General features: G+C 40.2%; 1 protein-coding gene across 4 annotated transcripts in view; it reads left to right on the top strand.

Annotated features, from left to right (window-relative positions):
• Positions 1 to 227: 227 nt before the first annotated feature.
• Positions 228 to 19032, top strand: part of LOC149284881 (PDZ domain-containing protein 4-like) — a 38858-nt gene continuing 20053 nt past the window's right edge. For 3 of the 4 annotated variants that reach the window (XM_089496087.1, XM_089496086.1, XM_089496084.1), the window contains exon 1: positions 228 to 287. In XM_089496087.1, the coding sequence (XP_089352213.1) occupies positions 228 to 287 (60 nt within the window). Of the gene's footprint in view, positions 288 to 9238; positions 9278 to 19032 lie in introns of all 4 variants that reach the window. The other variant, XM_089496085.1, reaches the window with a different exon arrangement.

The following is a 19032-nucleotide window of genomic DNA, read 5'->3' as shown; positions in this document are numbered from 1 at the left end:
AAGCCTCCCCCCTTTCTTTCGTTCTCTACCCCTTCTGGATTACCTGTCCCCATTGAATGGATAATAGAAGAAGGTTTATCTACCAGTGATCTGGGTCCAGTCCTTGGCAGTTATTACCTTCGGACCAGAGAAGAGGCATTGGACACCCATCCTTGACTCGAAACCAGGCAAGATTGGGGGTGATCAGCCCCCTCTCCCTCACCGACCTGCACCCACTCTGAGCTAACATGGGATGTAACATGTGTGTGGTTCGGAAACCAGAGGAGCATTACAAAGTGATGCTGCAGGTAAGGACTGGGGCATACGGGGAGGTCACCGGTGGGTGTCAACGGGATGGAGAGAAAGGAACGCAGGGTGGTCAAGCATGTAAGGGAAGAGGAGAGGATGACGGAATTGGGAGGCAAATAGTGGCTATATTGGATTATACCAGGGAGATGCAAAATAATGGACCGGTAATAGGATTAAGCAGTGCGAGCAGGCATTGTGCGACAGAAACGGGGCTTGTGATATGGTCATCAGAGAGGTTACAAGATGGATGTATGATTCAAAGCTAGATCGTGATAACATCATTTACCTATCCGCCCCTAAACTCAGTCTTTAGCCCTGCTTAGCACGCTTCGCCACACTCAGACACAAACACTCACAATCTAAAACAAACACATGCCAATTACCTCTCTGCAGTCACATAAATAAGAATTTCTATTTACCATATTCTGATGTAATCATGGGTGTAAAACACCAGTGCTAAACACATACTATCATACCACATTTAACACACACATTCACTCATGCACACGTGCTCACTCTTTCACTCTCTGCACACACATACTGACGGGAGCCACTTTTATTTGTGCTTTCACATTTACACTAATTTTCAGCGTGATTACTTTCACGTTGCGAGCCTTACATGTGTCTCTCACGCCCACGCGTTACTGCACACACCTGTACACGTGCTGTCTCATGTACTAACACACATATAGCCCAGCTGTGACATATACACTCTTTGTGGGTTCTTGATCACATATAAATCACAATATTGTGTCGTACGCACAAGCTTGTGGAACGCTTAATAATGAAACTACCCCATAAGAGCATCACGTAGATTTGTGCTTAACATGTCTAGTAACGGTGTCATACTGATATACCACTTCCAATTTCCTGGGTATTAAAAAAATATATCGATTCCAGTCTAAAAGAAACAGTTTCCTCAAGTTAATAAAGAAACATTTCTTAGCTCCCTTTTGCAACATCTTTAAAGCCCATGTTTCCTATATTTGTGTATTTATGAACCTACATTTAGCGTGTAAATGTGTATGTGTAAGCATGTGCCGATATTAATGACATCCAAATGCAAGAGGGTTAAAACCTCAGTTAATGAATTTAGTGGGTGGCTCGAGACTATTTCCTTAACCTCTTATTGTTTAGCTTAATGTGCGTTTTTCTGTTGAACGATAGGAATACATGTATATGCCTACATGTGTTTCAATGTTTCTTAACATGTTTTATAAAATGGAAGACATATGTTGTTATGTGGAAGCTGGTGGAAAGTATATATATATATATATATATATATATATATATATAATGTATACCTTAGGGTAGGTACTTACGCCCTTTATAGATAGAAGAACGATGTCTTTTCTATCACCTGGGAGCAGAATTCCCGTTATTTATACCACATCATACATCAAAAAGCCTCCTGCGTTTCTCTGGCCCTCAGCAATGCAACAGCTCAATTACTAGACCCGGGTTTAACCCTTTCCATGTTGGAGAGTCGTCTAATGCCTGGGCTTCTGAAGGACCTGCAGGATGGTGGGTGGAATCCCTGGCCATGTGGCTGGACCCTCTTGAGTGCGGACATGAGCTTGGTAGAGAATATTTGTTTTAAATGGCGTAGGTGAATAAGATGGGGGTATCGGGCTCAGCCTATTCATTTGGTTTCTAGTCCTCGGATCATGTTATGGTTTTCTGACCTTTCCCTTCTTTGTGATCTTTATTCCCAGCTGCCAGATCTTTTAGTCCACACTATATCTTTAATCTGTTATCCCTTACGTCCCTCTACCTGCTATAGACAGAAGCAATATATATATATATATATATATATGTGTGTGTGTGTGTTTTTCTTTTTTTCTCTTCATCTGATATATGTGGATTTCTGTTTCCACTTGATCTTTTTTCGTTTTTTACTGTTTCTGTTTTACTTTATCTTTGTTTTATTTTTTGCTACACTCTGTTATCTTTACCGTCATGTTTCACCCTTTCCCTTTGTTTCTTTCCTTACCACTCGCTTCCATGGACACTTATTTTCTCCTTCTCTCCTGGTCGTACCTCAGACTCTCTCCATCCTGCTCTCTGTTCTCTCCTGCTTCCCCTCCTCCCTTTCCACTTCCTTTCATCATGCTCTTCTCCTCTCTTTCTCTCTTATTCACTCTGCCTTTTACACTTTCTCTGTTTTTCCTCCTGAAACTCTCTCCACATCACACACACCTCCTTTTTCACTCTCTCTCACTCCTATTCTGCTTCACACACATTTCTCTCTTTTACTCAATCTCCTGTTTTCTCCATCTCTCCCTCAAGCATTTTCCTCATCTCTTCTCTCCTATTCACACACTGTAGATCCTAGATCCTCTCCATCATTGCTCTCTTTACTTTCTCCCTTGCCTACACATTTTCTGTTCCTCGTGCCTTGTGTCTCATTCTCTCTCTCTATTCCCTAAATGTATACATGCTTTGCTACTTTTTCTCATTCTTCATTTTCTTCTTCTACATCCCTTATTCACATTTACCTTTTCTCCTACCTTCTATCACACCCTCTTTCATTTCTACCCTACTCACTCTCCTTTACACCTTTTCCCCTTCTGCCCTTCCTTCCCTTTCTCTTAATCGACCTGCACACTCTCCGAATTTATATTACACGTGCTTTCTTCCATTACTTGTTCCATTTCTCTCTCCTTTTATATTCCATTCTCCCTTCTCCTGGTATTTCCCTATACTCTCCTCTCACTCCACACTTTTTCTCTTACTCACTTCATATATTTTAGCTCATATTCTCCCTTTAATCCTTTCTTTCTGTATCTCTTTCCCTCCTCCTCAAATTTTTACTCCATTCTTTAACTCTCATACCTTCTGGCTCGTTGCCATTTTCCTACTATCTCCTTCCCATTCAGGCTCTCTCCTTTTGATCTTTCTCAGAAGGTTTTCTTGTGGAAGGAATAAGAAGGGTTTTTATTATAGAGATAAAACCACCTTAAAGCTTCTCTGAGATTCTACTGGCAACAACCCATAATAATGAGTACTGGAGCAGATTGTGTGACCGGAATAAAAAACTACATCAAGGGAACTTGTGGTGAGATGAGAGAGAATGGGGATTGCTGAGGAAGATTCTAGGAGAGATTGTGAAGTGTGACAGGGAAATCAACTTCAGCAGGATTGTTACCCTCTTTTGTTAATTCATTCACACCTTTTATGCTTTAAAATAGATTGACTTTTATCAGTGGAAGACTATATATATATATAGTGCACATCCTTGGTTAACAAATAAGTAGCAATATCTTAAGAGGGTATGTAAATGACATGTTTCTAGTACTGCAAGTCTAGATTATAGACCTTACTGCATAGGTGGTGGCTTCCAGTGCCTACTCTTAACTTCTAAGACATAGATAGAAAAGGAGAAAACCAGGGCATAACATAGTACCTGCATAGTCTGCGATGCATGGGGATCAAGGTTGTAAGGGGCATTAACAGAGACGTGTCTTGACTGGGTGCTGCCCTAGGCGCTGTAGCTGCCCCCTACCACTTACCTACATGGCCACTGTCTATCATGACATCATATCCAGGCAATTGTGGACATGCAGTGCAGAGTAACATCACTATGTGGGCTTTGGTGCTACATTGTGTATTTGGGCCATGTGACGAAAGCCTCCATCACTGGGGCCACTGGAGAAGCCTGACTGCCAGCCTCCTCCCTATTGACTATGGGCCCTGGGTTTGTAGAGACTTCTGTGGCTACCCCCAGCAGTATCATCTCATCACTGGCTGAGGGGATTATCTCCGGCAGACAGCCAGGATCTGCCACCAGGGAGTGACCACCATTCTTTGATGTTTAATGTTGTATAAATCAGTCTCCCCCCTATTGTATTGTTAATCCCGTTACTGCCCCTGTTGTCTCTGAGAGGCAGATTAAGGGGGAGGTTTGTGTCCCAATATCTTGTTTTATGTTAATGTGTGTTTTGCTGGATATATCCAGCTCTGTGTGTCTAAAATAAATCAGTTTTCGTTTGGTTTTACCCTACACTGAGTTTCGGCTAGTGACTGGGGAACCGGGGAAAGTGTGTTGTCCCAGGCTAAGGGAGCACAAGACAGCGGAGGTAGTCGGTCGGACTAGCCAGCTCCGTGACAGGCCAGATTAAAAAAATTAACAACCCTAAAGAAAGGCATCCATAGGAGCGTAAAACGACACAGAAAAAGTTCAGTGACTGTATAGGTAGATTATCCACAAGGCAACCTAGGCTACTGCCTAGGGCCCCTGGCCATCTACTGTGGCGAAATGATTGTGAATTAACTATATAAGCATGAGCAGAAGGTATACGTAGCTCTAGCTCCCAATATGCCAGCCATAAAATATATGAAGCCACCCATGACTACCTTAATCTACTGTGATTAGCCCATCCCTGCTAGAGTCTGTTCAAAAAGCTGATAGCTGGAAACATAGTGGCCAGGGCAGTGGTTCTCATGCGTTTTTTGCAGATACATGTACAATTTCAAATACACCCCCCTCGCCTGTACATAGGTTCTCCGTCACACCTACACTCCCATCATATTTGATGCCTCTTCAGGTCCAGGCTGTTGGCTGCACTGAAGAAACGCCATATTAGACCTACATTTGATATACGATGTGCAGTTGCCATGGAAACATTCTGAGATCTCTGCCAATTACCTATTGTAAAAAAATGTTGTTCCGTTATGTTATGTCGCTTTTCAGTAAAATACGGTAATCGGTAAAATACGCATTGTTTTCAATCTTCCACTTACTCGTCCCCTATTTTCTTTGTGAGTCACCAAAACACCACACAGTGTTTAAGCCTTTATGTGTTCCTCTCCTATGGAGTAACTTGCCGCCTTTATGTGTTTAATTCCCTGTATTGTCGAGCTTCCCTTGCAAAGTTGCTGCTATAGAAACAGGGATGTACGTGTGAAGTGTGACGAATAGCTCCTCAACAGGCATATCCCCACTTATCTCAATTTTCATATGTTTTATTAGCGTAATGGCAACTGAAAGGAGTCATTTCTGCCAATACCACATAAAAAGATATCATAATATATATCTGAGGCAGAATTACCCATTGAAGAGTGAGGAGTACATCTACAAAATAACAAGGCTTCTTTACCTGGGAGGCCAGGCACCAGAAGCGGGTATGGCCAAAAATCCACGCCAAACCGTTGTCAGCTATTGTTCTTCAGAATCTGGTCCAAACAGGGATGTTTATAGGGAGAATGCTTAGCTGCCACTTACCAATTGAAGGACCCAACCTGCAGCTATCGGATATTGTGGGCTCTTTCTTGGTGGTCCAGTGGTGCAGTTGGGGTTATTTGCGCCTAGCCACACTCTGGATAGCCCTATGACATCATATCCCAACTATCTTCAATGTGTAGAAGTGTAAGAGAGCAGGTGCCCTGTACCATGAAGCACAGATCACTTCTTCATCATGGGTGGCACCATTGGCATCCTTCCACCAATCTCAGAATGCCCCCTAGGTGTAACAAAATACACCATTGAGTCCAGACCTGCTCACTCGGCTTCTCAACGTGTGGTATGTGCACCCCACGTGGTCTTTCTGAGAGGGACTAAGATAAACCTGAAATGATTTAGTAGGAAATAGGTAAAAATTACCAGCACTTGATCCTTTGTACAGGCCCTAATTTATTTAATTTACATTTTAAGTTGGTTAATATTTAATTACCTAATGAAATAAGTCATTTAAACGGGTTAACTGATGCCTGGCTGTTATATCGCAGAACATTTTATATAACTCTTTTTTATAGCGCAGGTTTACATAAATCTTGTAAAATAAATAATTTATTTTCTATAATCGTAGGTTGAATTCCTTTTGAAATCAGGTTGTCCTTTTGGTAAGAATTTTAAGACAGTGATCTGTATTACTGAGCAGCTGGAGCCCGCTACATAACGCTATTTCCTACTTGCACCATGGGAGCTGTCCACGGTGCCGAAATGCAATTAAATAGACGGTATTGGCTATAAGCAACGTACTGTAAATCTTTAACCATACCAGCATCTCAATCTCAGTGTGTGAAACTCTGAAGATGTTAATTCATCAAATGCCCAGCCGGGGGGCATGGAGCCGTTGCATTTTAAATATAAAACATTGGTTCTGATCTTTAATTAATAGGATAAGATCAAAGAAGCCCTTTTGTTAAAGCTCGAGCTCACCCGGCCTTTGGTAATTTTATCGTATCACACCACGTGATCTTGAGTCAGTGCTGATATCGTAAAGAGCTCAGGCAAAATGTCCCATAACCACTGGAAAAAGGTTGTTTTGACAGCCAGGGTTAACTGCTGATAAAACCATTAAATGTAACTGACTGTCAGAAGATGCGAGTGCGAATCTCTGTTAGTGAGTGACAGGGAAAGAGTGCGAGAGACAGCTACACAATCAAGACAAACAAATCTTGCAGTTTGAGATATGTCACATTAAAACGGGCCCCCAAACAATGTACAATTACCAAAAAAAAAACCACATGCAATAACATTAAAAAATCCTATTTAATAACAAAATATCAATATGTTAATTTGCATTGCATCATTACTCTATCCACATAGTATCTGTGTTTGAGTGACAGTTCCTCTAATGAAGCCCAATACTGTTCATGGGGAAAAAAATTAATTCAGAGAAAAGATCTAATTTGTTAGCATAATCCTTCCAGGGCTTAAGGAGTATAAAAGGAGTACGAAAGACACTGGCTATCTATCAAGGTGTGTGACAAGCTGTATATAACATCAATCAGGGTAAATAGGCCTACTTATTCTAGAAATACATGTCTGTTTCTGCCTTTAGAATACTGAGGACCACCTGCAGAAGAACATTTATGTCTCCAACATCCAATGACCTTAGAAGGAGCAAAGAGTGTTTATCTCTTCCAACAGTCCATGTACAGGATCAATTGTCATGGGGTGAATTTATCATTAGCGTATACCCTATTAGCAAAGGTAATGTATTATGGAAATGATGGTGAATAAATGCAATACTCTTCCAGAAGAAGACAGGGTAGGGATGTGTTAGGATATCTATCGAGAAGCATTTAAAATATGTGTCTCATTTACGATGTCATGAGATCTCAGATGTAGACAGCAATGCCACTTTTGGCAATCGACCCATGGACTCTATAGTTGGGTTCCCATAGAAAATGGGGTTGGCCTTGTTTTCTTGGTGCTATTCAATGGGGTTGGAGGTTCAAATACTCTTTTTGTTTTGAGATCAATGGACCTGCATACAGTAACCAGATTCCCCCTGAGCTTTGGAGGGGCATTCATAGTTGTTAGCTTGTGTGCTATTACGACATTATACCCCAGTTTGTATGGACTTGTGCATATTAATATATCAGGGTGAATCCTAAATACCTCAGCCAAGGAGAGTGTGTCTTACAGATATTTCTGCTTATTTGGATATCTTATATGGTTTATGACTGCATTGGCTCTGTGGTCACACACTTGATCACAAGATGATGTCTCTTCTCATAAGAGAGCTATATAATCTATATCATAAACTTGCTAGGTTGTGTTGATCAATAATATTCAGTTTCCGTTCTAAAAATAAAAGCTTTAAGTAAAGGAGACATGCAGACGGGGCAGAAAAAAGTATAACATAAAAGGAAGGGTTGTAGACTTAGACAGCGAAGAGGGATGGAATGATGAGTAATGAGCAGTTTGGGAAGGAGATAAGAAAAGAGATAGGACACTGAGAATTGTATTGAAATGTAGTAACAAGGAGGGCATGGAGTGTCTGGAGGAGATGTCCATATCATGTCAAGGACAATAAGTTGGAGATAATTTGCTGTTGGATAGACAAAATGGCGGGAGGAGAATACAAGGTACACAGAGAACATCAGAAGGACAAAGAGAGGAGAGATCAGAATAGAAAAGTTTGTGTATGACAAAGCAGAGTAATGAAGAACATGCAAGAAAAGAAGGGAAAGGATGGATGGAGATATTTGAGAGAGAGAAGGACAGACGAAAAGGACAGAGAAGGACAATGAGAAAGACGATAGCAGGAATGACCTCAAGGAGCAATGGAAGGAATAGAATACAATTTAGAGGAGAAAAGTCAAACCAATATTGACAAGAAATATTTAGAGTGGTTGGGCAAAAGAGGCAGTTGCTCTAGGTCCCCTAAGCTATGCTGCAAAAAAACAAACCAAGGAGAATTACTGGTAACTATTGTCGGTCCATGAAGGGCCATAAGGGGCCGATAATGTATCAATATGAATACAAAGTATAAGTGTTTTTTGTAGTGTCATTTACCATTGCTGTAATCCCCACTTATAGAAAAACATTATTTGTTGCATTGTGGTTCTGAAAGTGTAAGAATGAACATAATAATGAGAGCTACGCATATATCCATTACTGGGGGAAAATGGTAAAAAGACAGAATGCAGAATCTGTAGCAACAACAAAAAAGCTGTGGATCTTTCCTACTTAATTACAACAACCTTGGAGAAGTCATAATTTCCCATGGCCCATAACACAGCCATTATAAAGTCATTACAAGCGTTGTATAGTGATGCTGCAGGTGCCAAAATACACACGCAGGATTCTTACATTTAGCGGCGCAGGAAATGAGAACCTGGCATCATGAGTATTTTAAAAAGGGGATAAAAAATTGTGAGGGTGTATCTTTTCATATAAAACCATGAAAAATGCATTAGAAAAATGCTATTTTCAAAAAAAGTCAACCATACACCAGAAAACGCAAATAAACAATGGGGCTTTTCAATTCTCCCTTGATGGAAGGGACCCCAAGTAAGTCTCCAAGGCTTGTTGGAGCAGATGACATTAATGTTTTTGCTGCTAATGACTGATTTAATCATTAATTACCAGCTATGTGTAAGGTAATATCTCTGGCTTATTTTCTTGCCAAACCAATATTTTGCATTTAATTACTCTAACATATAATCAAGTACTTATTTCCCACATGTGCAAGAACATGTTCCTAGAGCCATTTAGATCCAATGCGCAGTATATTCATTGGTAAGCCTAGGGTTAGTATTTCTTCACCCCCTGTCACTAAAACACACATATCCTGACACACAAACTTACTCTAATACCATATGCCTACTTGTACATAGACACACTTTCTCCTACCCTCCTCTCACTGGCACCACTAACCCTAGACTGACAATCTAATACCATACGCTCACTCACACAAATGTCATATGCTAACACACACACTAAAACAATGTGGTGACACACACATCCATGCTAACACCAAACACTAACACGTATATTCTAATACCATACAGTAACATGCACTCACACATGCTAACACCATGTGCTTACACACACATGCTAACACAATATACTAACACACACTCATTCTAAGCTCACTCAGAGCCCTGTCTTCAATGCAGACTCTCCACACAAGCTGCCACCCTAATACTGTGGGGTCATGTAACCTGAGTTACATGACCTAGCTGAGTGCCTTAGTACTCCACTGGGCTCAATCCAGTAAAAGTACTCTCTAAACACATGGTCCTTGTAATGTTGGCAGGCATATTGTGTTAAAGGTTCACACATTTTAAAAAGCTCATGAATGAAAAATAATAACCTAATGCGCTATAGACCTGAGTTTATATTCATAATTTATCATATAAACACATCTTTACAACTGGAATCAATTACATCATACATTTGATTGTTAAGATACTTAAGTATTCTTAAATGTTTGCATCTTTTAACAAATTTGCATCTTTTAGTAAATCAATTAGAAAAACTGAGATAATGTATTGCCGTAGTGTTTAACTGTCCTGTATGTACTGCATTGGTTCATATAGTGTACAATGCATGCTCTTTTGCCAAGACCAGTACAGCCTTTATCGGCATAGCTGGGAACACTCCATGGGTCCTGGTGAAGCCCTGATACCCTGCCAAGTTCCCTCTCATTAAAGGCTGTCAGGGTTAGACTTGCCTTCCTGAACAGCTTGCCCTGCACCTTTCCAAAGCCCCTTTCCCAGAAGAGCTCCATGTAGTCTACCCTAGGAAGTCCCCAGGAATGTGATGGAGAACAAACAGGTTTGTGATGCATGAAGTATCATCAGGTAACAAAGTCAATACCAAAGTGAGTAGCCTCACTGGGCAAAATTCCAAAGGGTAGGATAGAGTGACCATGCTTGGTGGTCTGTTGAGATGCCAATGAGTGAAGCTATGCAGAACTGTGACGAAATGTATATTCGCCTAAAACCAAGCAAAGAAACCTATGTTTTAACACACTCATGGACACTTTCAACAAGATTCCACTGGTCCCTGTGATTGATTAAGCCTGTGCTCAGGTTAATCTGCTTCAATGTGTTGGGTTAATACAGCTATGGTGATACACAAGGGCCGATGGTTAATGAAATGCTGATTTGAAGTCCCAAGATATACACTGCTGTTGTTTTACAGCCTTAGTCTCTTCATTAGCACTAAAATCTCTTTGTCACAGACCCCTGCCTCTCCCCCACTCTTCTTTATACTGCTGCTACCATTATTCTGTTACAGGCAGGCAGATCTTCACCATCCTCCAGCGTTCTCCCCCCCCCCCACCGCACCACCACCTCTGCATTGGCACAAAGCTCTGAACTCCGCATTATAAATTGGAAAAAGTACAGCACGCCGGCCGCCCTTTGCGGGCTAATATCTGCCTTTATGTTTTCTAACTCATTTTCCCAGAAATAGCAAGCACCTCGTGGCAGAAAACCAGAGGCTGTAAGCCATAGCAAACCCAGGCAATTTCCTTTTAACAAAATGCACTGACACAAGGAGCGGGTTGCAGCTTAGAACGACTGTGTTTCTCCCAGCAGTGACAACCAATACATTATGTGAGTGCTAGCGATGGGCTGCGTTGATGTCATAATTTATGCTGACGGCTGCATATTGCATACAATTTTTTATTAACCTCTTCTCTGCCACAAAAAACTGCAGTGTCTTTCAGCATAAATATGCCCCATGATTACAGAAGAGTAAACTGGTTTTCTATACTCTAAAGGTGCATTTGCTGCTCTGATGATTGCCCTGTTTGTGTAAAAAATACATAATATTGCTGTACAATATTGACCTATTAACCTAGCTGGGGATTAATAGAACTTCTACCAGAACTACCAGGTGCTGTCCCTATTCTGGGGGAGTGGCCAACATGCTGTGGGATGGGGCTAACCAGCCATGGGGTGGGGTTATCCTGCCTCAAGCGGGGCTTGCAGCAGGGAGTCTTAGGTGAGCAGGGAATGGGATGGGTTGTGGCAGGAATGGGCTTGGGCAAGAAAAAAAAAAAAAGAAGAAAATTACCCTGATATCCAGAGAAGCAGAGCTCTACCTGGAGACTCCGGGTCAAACCAGGTTACAACAAATTATAGTGATTATTACATAAGTCAGTGGGTCACAAAGTCCCATAAAAAGTGTTAGTAAAGCCCCTCTCCTAGCCACATCGCCACCCACCCAGTTAAAACAAATATGTCCCTCTTTCACCCTTTGGAGCCTGAACTATAAATGCGTACAGGAGACCTGGGAAGAAAATGCTACCGACTGTGCTTTATATTGAGGCTTTTTATGAGCTTCTGTAAAAGACTGCTGCAAGTGACGACTGCCAAGGATCTCCTGTCAGCCAAGAAGCCATGTCTCAGAGAGTCTCACTGATAAGGATATCTGTTATGAATTATTAAGCCTAGCTTCTGGCTTTCAGTATCGAAGTGTTTCTATTATCTGATAAAATTTCAAAAAAATCCACCCACATGTGTACAAACGATACACAAGGCAATGTTTTACTTTCCCTATATATATGGGCCTTAATGAAGGATAAGCAATCTGCTTTATCTTTTGAGGACTAGCCTAGTATAAAGCAAAGCAGAGGAAATTACTCACATGTTCTGGCAGACCAAGACATCAGTGAGATCATGCGCGACTTTCATATACTGAGACTCAATATACATCACCCGGATCAGACATCTTCCATGATACTGTGTTGTATGAGGTGAGCACATTTTGGAACTTCTCAAAGTAGGCTACCTGGACCTCTCCCTCTACTAGTGGGCGTGACTTGATATGGAGGCAGGGCTAGTCGAGTGTGGGGTGGGGCTAGTCCCAGAAAGCATTTAGTGGTAGGGAACATGGGTGGGGTGTGGGTGGAGCTACATGCCACTCCCCTGCCTGTAAAAAAAAGAGACTAACTTGGAGACCCCTGAGTAAGAGAGGCTTCACCCAGAGACTCTGGGTCAAACGCTAAGAGTACCCAGGTATTGAGATGAGGAATGTGTCTTTTTTTTACATATAGAAATAATAATATGAGAGCATAGAGGTAAAAATACAATCGTGGGAGCATCTTCGCAATCCACAATCACTTTGTTATATAGATACATTTGCTAGCAGCTGCACTAGCACAATGTATGTGTATAGCGTTGAACATACTGACAGGTCCACTTTAACCCTCATTACATTCTAAACACAACAGACAGGCAATGAAACGACCAACTGCGTCAGCGTGTCATAAAAATACATTAAACTGCTAAACGATTGTAAATAAATGGTAATGTAGACAGGTTTTATGCTCTAGTGGTCAATGTAAATGTCCATGTGACAATTCCACTTTAAAGGAGGCTGTAATATTAGACTATTCCATGAATACGTAGTACCATCACAGGTATGCCTGCGTCATTCAGCTTTCTTCTGCCTTGTTATTGCATATAACCAATTTTGTGCTTGAGACACAAAGTAAGATTAAACGATCAATGATCTATCGTTTGAACCTTTTTCTATTTTGCGGGGGGGTTTTTTGCTGAGCTTTGGGTTTCGGTATGCTTTGATCTAGTGTATTTCATAAGCAGGCATCCTGAGATCCACGGGAGCAGACTTAACATCTAACCTTAGTAATCACGTGATGCATTTCTAGCTTAGTGATTGGCCGCGGTGACAGCTGCCGAGCCAAGGATATCAGTCTCATTAGTCACTGTTACTTGGTGAAGAGAACGAGCAGGACAGAGAACAAGAGTCAGAAAGATTATGCTTGCGAAGGAGATGATAAGGTGGTGAGCGGGGGCAGCGGTCCTCCTGAGATGAGCAGTCCACCATGAGAACACAAAAAAAATTCATTATAATCAAGCGATTGTGTAGGACACCCATTGACCCCAAAGAGTATTTTGTTAAAAGTTTTGGTGTAGGAATGCTCGCTTTAGACCAAAAGCTGGTTTTCAGGTGTAACAAGGTTATAAGTTAATTAAATCTAAAAATGACACCATAAAGATTACGTGTATAAGCTATAAGCTAGGGCCAATGTTGCATTGTGTCCATGATCTTTAAATACTTGTTTATGCTTGTATGTCACTCTTCCCAAGGCAGGTAGTAAAGAAGACGTGTATAATATTATATTTTTATACCTAGTAGAAACCAAAAGGATAGATATTTTAATGGAAATACACATTAAGGTTTGACTTTTCGCTACGATAGCGCCGTGTATGTGAAACTATGCTGGTTTTACTGGATATTAGTCTCGTCGATGAATACGCATCACATAAAGTCACAATGGCTTCAGGTTGACTGCACTTCCCCTTTAACCAATGATGGATGTGGAAGACATATTGCAGGACTGAACTGACATCATTGCTACCCTGCACAATGAATGTGTCCCTCTTATTATGTCATGGGTTGAGATAGTAGTTTTTTTTATACTCCTCTTACATAGGCAAGAAGATGAAAGCATCTTTAGATGTTTTAAGGTGGCTTTGCCCATTGATTCCAATCTCTAGCCTTATTAACTTATTTAGGTAATATCATGAGACCCACGAACAGTTCCCTTTTCCATCTGTAAGATGCATTCTAAAGCTATGTCTGGGAAATATTCCAAGTACAAATGGGTAGTTGTGTAATTTCATAAGACGTACGAGCCATTAACATGCACAATTCCTTTTATGCAGAAGAAATACTATGGACCCCAATGCATTTCAAGGGCAATTTTAAGACAATGATAAGCCTTGAATAGAGCTGTCTAGCCCACACTCATATTTAAAAATGTACACCTTGGTACAAAAGCGACTGTTTGCCATTGTCTTACATCCATTGGGAATATGCCCTCATTGCCCATTAGGTAGGGTAGTTTTTCCTTATGAATACTACATTAATATCCCTGACGTATGACTTGAAGAACGTGATTAACTTTTCTTGTATATAAAGTAAACCTTTTCCAAACACAGACATTCATCTTGATCAGAACAGGATATTGAATGCAATATCTACAAGAACAGAAGACATTAAAAAAAAATGTTTTTTTTCTCAGTTTAGTACATTAAAGCTGGAGAGTTTACTCTCATTGTTCTGGAAATTCTTATATATTATGCTTTAGTGAGTATTTCTGGAGATTAACACAATCATCTCAGTATACCTGCTATGGCATTTTTAGCATTAACAGTTAACAAGAAAGAAAAAGTATCCGAGAACCCAGGAAAGATTGCGTGACTCGAGGAATCCCTGGGGAGATCAGTCCTTCCAGGAATCTGGAGAAACGTGCAAGAAGCTGTCAGAGCATTCGAATGAGACCAGAACGTGGCATGCCTGGGCAGAGTAGAATTAGTGTGAATGGGCAATGTAGGAATTACCCCTACAGGTGTCCTGTTTTATCACAGAATAGGAAGTTGGAATTTTTTTTAAATGAAGAACAATTTTGAAATATAAAACAAATAAAAGAAACACAAACATATTATACTGGATATCCAAGGGATGTGGGATCAGTCAATAATTTTATGAAAAGGAGACAGATCTTTATTAATTCTGTTACTGTGAGTACTTAACCAGTTACAAGTTCAGTGTAAGTATGAAGACCATACATGTGTGTTCCAAACAGCCAATATCTCCCATAGGAGTCTTGGAAGCCTGGACAGGAATGAATTCTACATGGTGTGGTCAAATACAGCTTCCAATGTATATCCAGATATCGTAGTTTTTTCTTTAGCCAATATCACAAAATGCATGAAAACCCATACATTGTAGAGTTAGGTCTCATTCCATCCAATAAACCTACCCAACAGCATGTAGGTTCCATAATCTGCTATCATTTAGTTGCTTTATATCCACAAAGAATAGATCTTTCTGAAAGCCATAGAAGTGGTGGTTTTCATCTTATTGTTGGTCATGCAGATAATATAAAAAAGGGAAGATTTTCCTTGGAGAGTCTGGAGAGCAAAAAAAAATTTCTCCCTGAAGGCAGATTTACTGAAACACTTTCTTGGTGGTGACAGCTGGACCCTCCAGCTAGTGTGCTTACAAGATGCTTTCACCCCATATACTGTTTTTACTTTAAGGGTAGAAATTTCTCTCTCCATCCCTTCATATCATTATTTTTCAGCTTAATGACCAACCTTCCCCTGTTCAGTTTTAACCTCGGAAGCTCTTCCCCTTCCAACATTTCACCCATTAACTGTGCCCTATATCAATCGTTACCTATGCATTTGATATATAAGGACATTCATGTACATTTGCCTGATATTCATACACACTGTGTGTGACTAAACCAATGCAATGTGTACTGTGGGGTCAGACTCATGGAAAGGCATTGCCGTTCTTCAAATTTTACTCCTACCAACCTCACTATTAATGAAACCAAATTATGAGCTTGGTACATTATAAAAATATTGAATATGTCCTGGTTATTTACACCATTCATTCATCTTAGTTCTATAGCCAGCAATATGAAGATTTGGGAGATCTCTTGACCAATACAATGCATACATAAAAATTAGAAAATATAAAAAAGAATGGAATTAAAAAAAATCCAAAAAAGTCACTGTGCTCTGGATTAAATTTAGGTGCCTGTTGGGTTTGACTCCTGGGAAGAAAGAAGGTTCCGAGTACAATAGATAGCAGTAAATTTGTTTTTTCTTTCTATAGTGTTCAGTTTATTTGTCTGATCTCTGATGCACAGCACAAATTGCATGGATCGCTTGAATAAACAAGCTTTGGGGCATGACGGTCCTCTCTCAGGGAACATATCCTACCTGCCAGCGCTGTACTAATAAACTGAATACAAGAGGAAACATGTCTGGGATGAAGGAAAAAAGAATGGTAGGAGATAGAGGTGGGGAGAGGACAGTGGTGTCTTCCGTTATTGTTTGCTTAAATTGCTCAATGCCTTTGTTCAGACAACAAAGCCAAGCGATGACCTGTTGGACCTTCAGGTTTTGCTGGTATTATTGTAGTTTGTAATTATTTTGTTCCAATATGATTTCACAATTTTATTTTGTAGAGGCAGTAAATTACATTTTTGAATATTATTTTCATTAAATTGGTTTTTTTTAATGTTGCTTGGAGAAGAACATTTACATTTTATCTGACTATTTGTAAACCACCACAAACCTTAGGATTGTTACATTGCGGGTCTCCTACCTGTTTGTGAGCCTCTGATGAAGCGCAGACAGAAAATTAGTTCTATCTGTAGTTCTTAATAAAGAAGACGCACACATAGGACATACGATGAGTCGATCCTGTAGTTTTCATTATTAATCCACTTTACTATGTACAACACAATCCTTTTAATTGTAAGACTAGATCATCAAAGTGCCTGCCATGTTGGGTGACCAGACTAATTATCTGCAGGCCCATCTTTAAAGTTACTGGGGCTATAGGCAAACCTTCAATTGTTCCCCGAAATGCCTCACCTCCCTAGTCCCCCCTCAGCATTTCTGTACCCTCTCTCCCTAACAAAACACCATTTATTCATCCCTTCAATGGATATTATTCATATCTATTAGCTCAGTCCTCCCTTCCCTTCACTATAATGAGGTGAAGACCTGCTGATGTAGACCCCTGTTGAATATTAGGCCCTGGGCAACTTCTCAGAAACGGTTCTTGAGTCTGAAGAACTTCATGAGAATTGAACACACTTATCGACATACCTGAAAACTTTCTTAACAAGCTGGACCTGAGACTCTTGAAATACTAACCCATTAATAGCCAATTGTGAAGATTCTATAGAGTGACTTTCTAATGTGTTAACCAAATGGTTCTAATACCGGCCCTAATGACGTTGACTGGTTATTATTTAAATATATATTTAATCGAGCAGGGACATACAACCATAACATACTGGTAGCAAATGCACCAGTTGGGACTCTTTATGTCCTGACCAGTCTGGTTCCAGGGGGCAAAATGTATTCCAATCATAGCCAGTCAACTTTCTAGAAAGTAAGCGTTGATCTAAGTGACCTTGGTCCCCGGAACTGTCCATATAGACAAGGACTCTTCATAATGTTGTGGGCAACTCCGCTTCAGCTGCCATATGGCTTAATGAGCCAACCAAGCAGATTACCCACCTCAATTGTTCATCGATAACAATGGCTACCAGGACAGTTCAAATGTTTTAAAGGTGGTTGACACCCAGCGCTTTATTTCAAGTTAGTGAAGTGGAATTCCATGCAAAATGGGTTTTAAGCACAATATAAATTCTATTTAGCAACCGTGTGAAGCAAACACTAAATTTTAAATAACTAACAGCTAGAGAACATTATAGAACATAAACACAATTAAATCCCAGCAAAAATGAAAACTACTTAGTGAATCACGGTAATGAATATGTGGCGCACGTTTTTCCGAAATATATTACTATTACTCATGAGCAGAACTGATGGATCAGTCTAAACACCCTAATATATCACTCTAACACCCTAACACTATATATTTTATAAAAGTATTTTGAAAATGCATGGCTTTCTTTTTATTTACATTTCAGCATTTCTTCCTGCTTGACTTATAATGAGAAGGCAATCTGATGTAAGTGCAAATCTGCCATGATGTAAATTGAGATCAGACATAAAATGTTGATACAAAACAAACACTTAATGAACACATTTCCAGAGTATGGTCCTTTTTTCCGAAATCACCGTTCTATCCTGAACACCTAAATTCTCTTTTTCAGGTCTACCAATGGCCTCCCAGGCCATTAAGTTCTGAAGCCGCAGAACGCTGTGACATTGCTAAGGGCTCTTTGTAATGCTAGGATATGATAAATATCACTGCAGGACGCAGGCTGATCTTGGGGAATAGTGAAACGCGGCTTTGTGTCTTTCAAGGTAGTTTGAAGAAATATCTGCAAGGTGCCTGCTAATCCCATAGGCACTGCAGGGGATCTACTACCTCCGGACAATCCAGCGGCGGTGCACTTCAAAGGCATCACCCTCAGACAAAAGACAGGTTAACCTGCGCAGAACAGAAAGCTAAATACAAACACAAATTACTCTAAAATTAACTCTTTCAGCGTGCGTATGATTACTGTTCTGCTCCTGATATTTAAATGCATTGGCTGCTATTATAATTCTTTATTAAAGGTGCTGTTCCATCTACTCTGATGAATGTAAAGGGTTCTTTTCCCCTGTGAAGCACGAGGGTCTCGGGTTTTTTTAAACTAAATACAGCATTAGAGACATCATTCCTGTTGTTGAATACACAGACTTTTCCCCGAAATATTTTTTTCATTTACGTAAACATTTGCATCACAAAAACAAGCACTGATAGGTTGTTGCCATATCAACTGAGAATGTTCCTTAAGCCTTTCTGTGTTGTTTTTGTCTGGTTAAGGGGGAGGAAATAATTTAAAAGGCAGATCTTTTAAGATTTATTTGTGGAACATGCTAAATTATTCTGGCCTAGGTTCCTAAGTATTTATCACCTTTACCTATATGTAAATTAGGATATTTAGATTTTTTATTGGTCTTAAAAAATGCTGTTGGAGACTAGTTTAGTTTACTGAGAGGGCAGTAGATAAGTGGAACAACCTCCCAGCAGAAGTAGCA

The sequence above is a fragment of the Sceloporus occidentalis genome, unplaced genomic scaffold, assembly GCF_023333645.1.
Source record: "Sceloporus occidentalis isolate IW3139 unplaced genomic scaffold, rSceOcc1.0.p SCAF_87, whole genome shotgun sequence".
Classification (NCBI taxonomy): Eukaryota; Metazoa; Chordata; class Lepidosauria; order Squamata; family Phrynosomatidae; genus Sceloporus; species Sceloporus occidentalis.
This window is presented reverse-complemented; position numbering and strand designations above follow the sequence as displayed.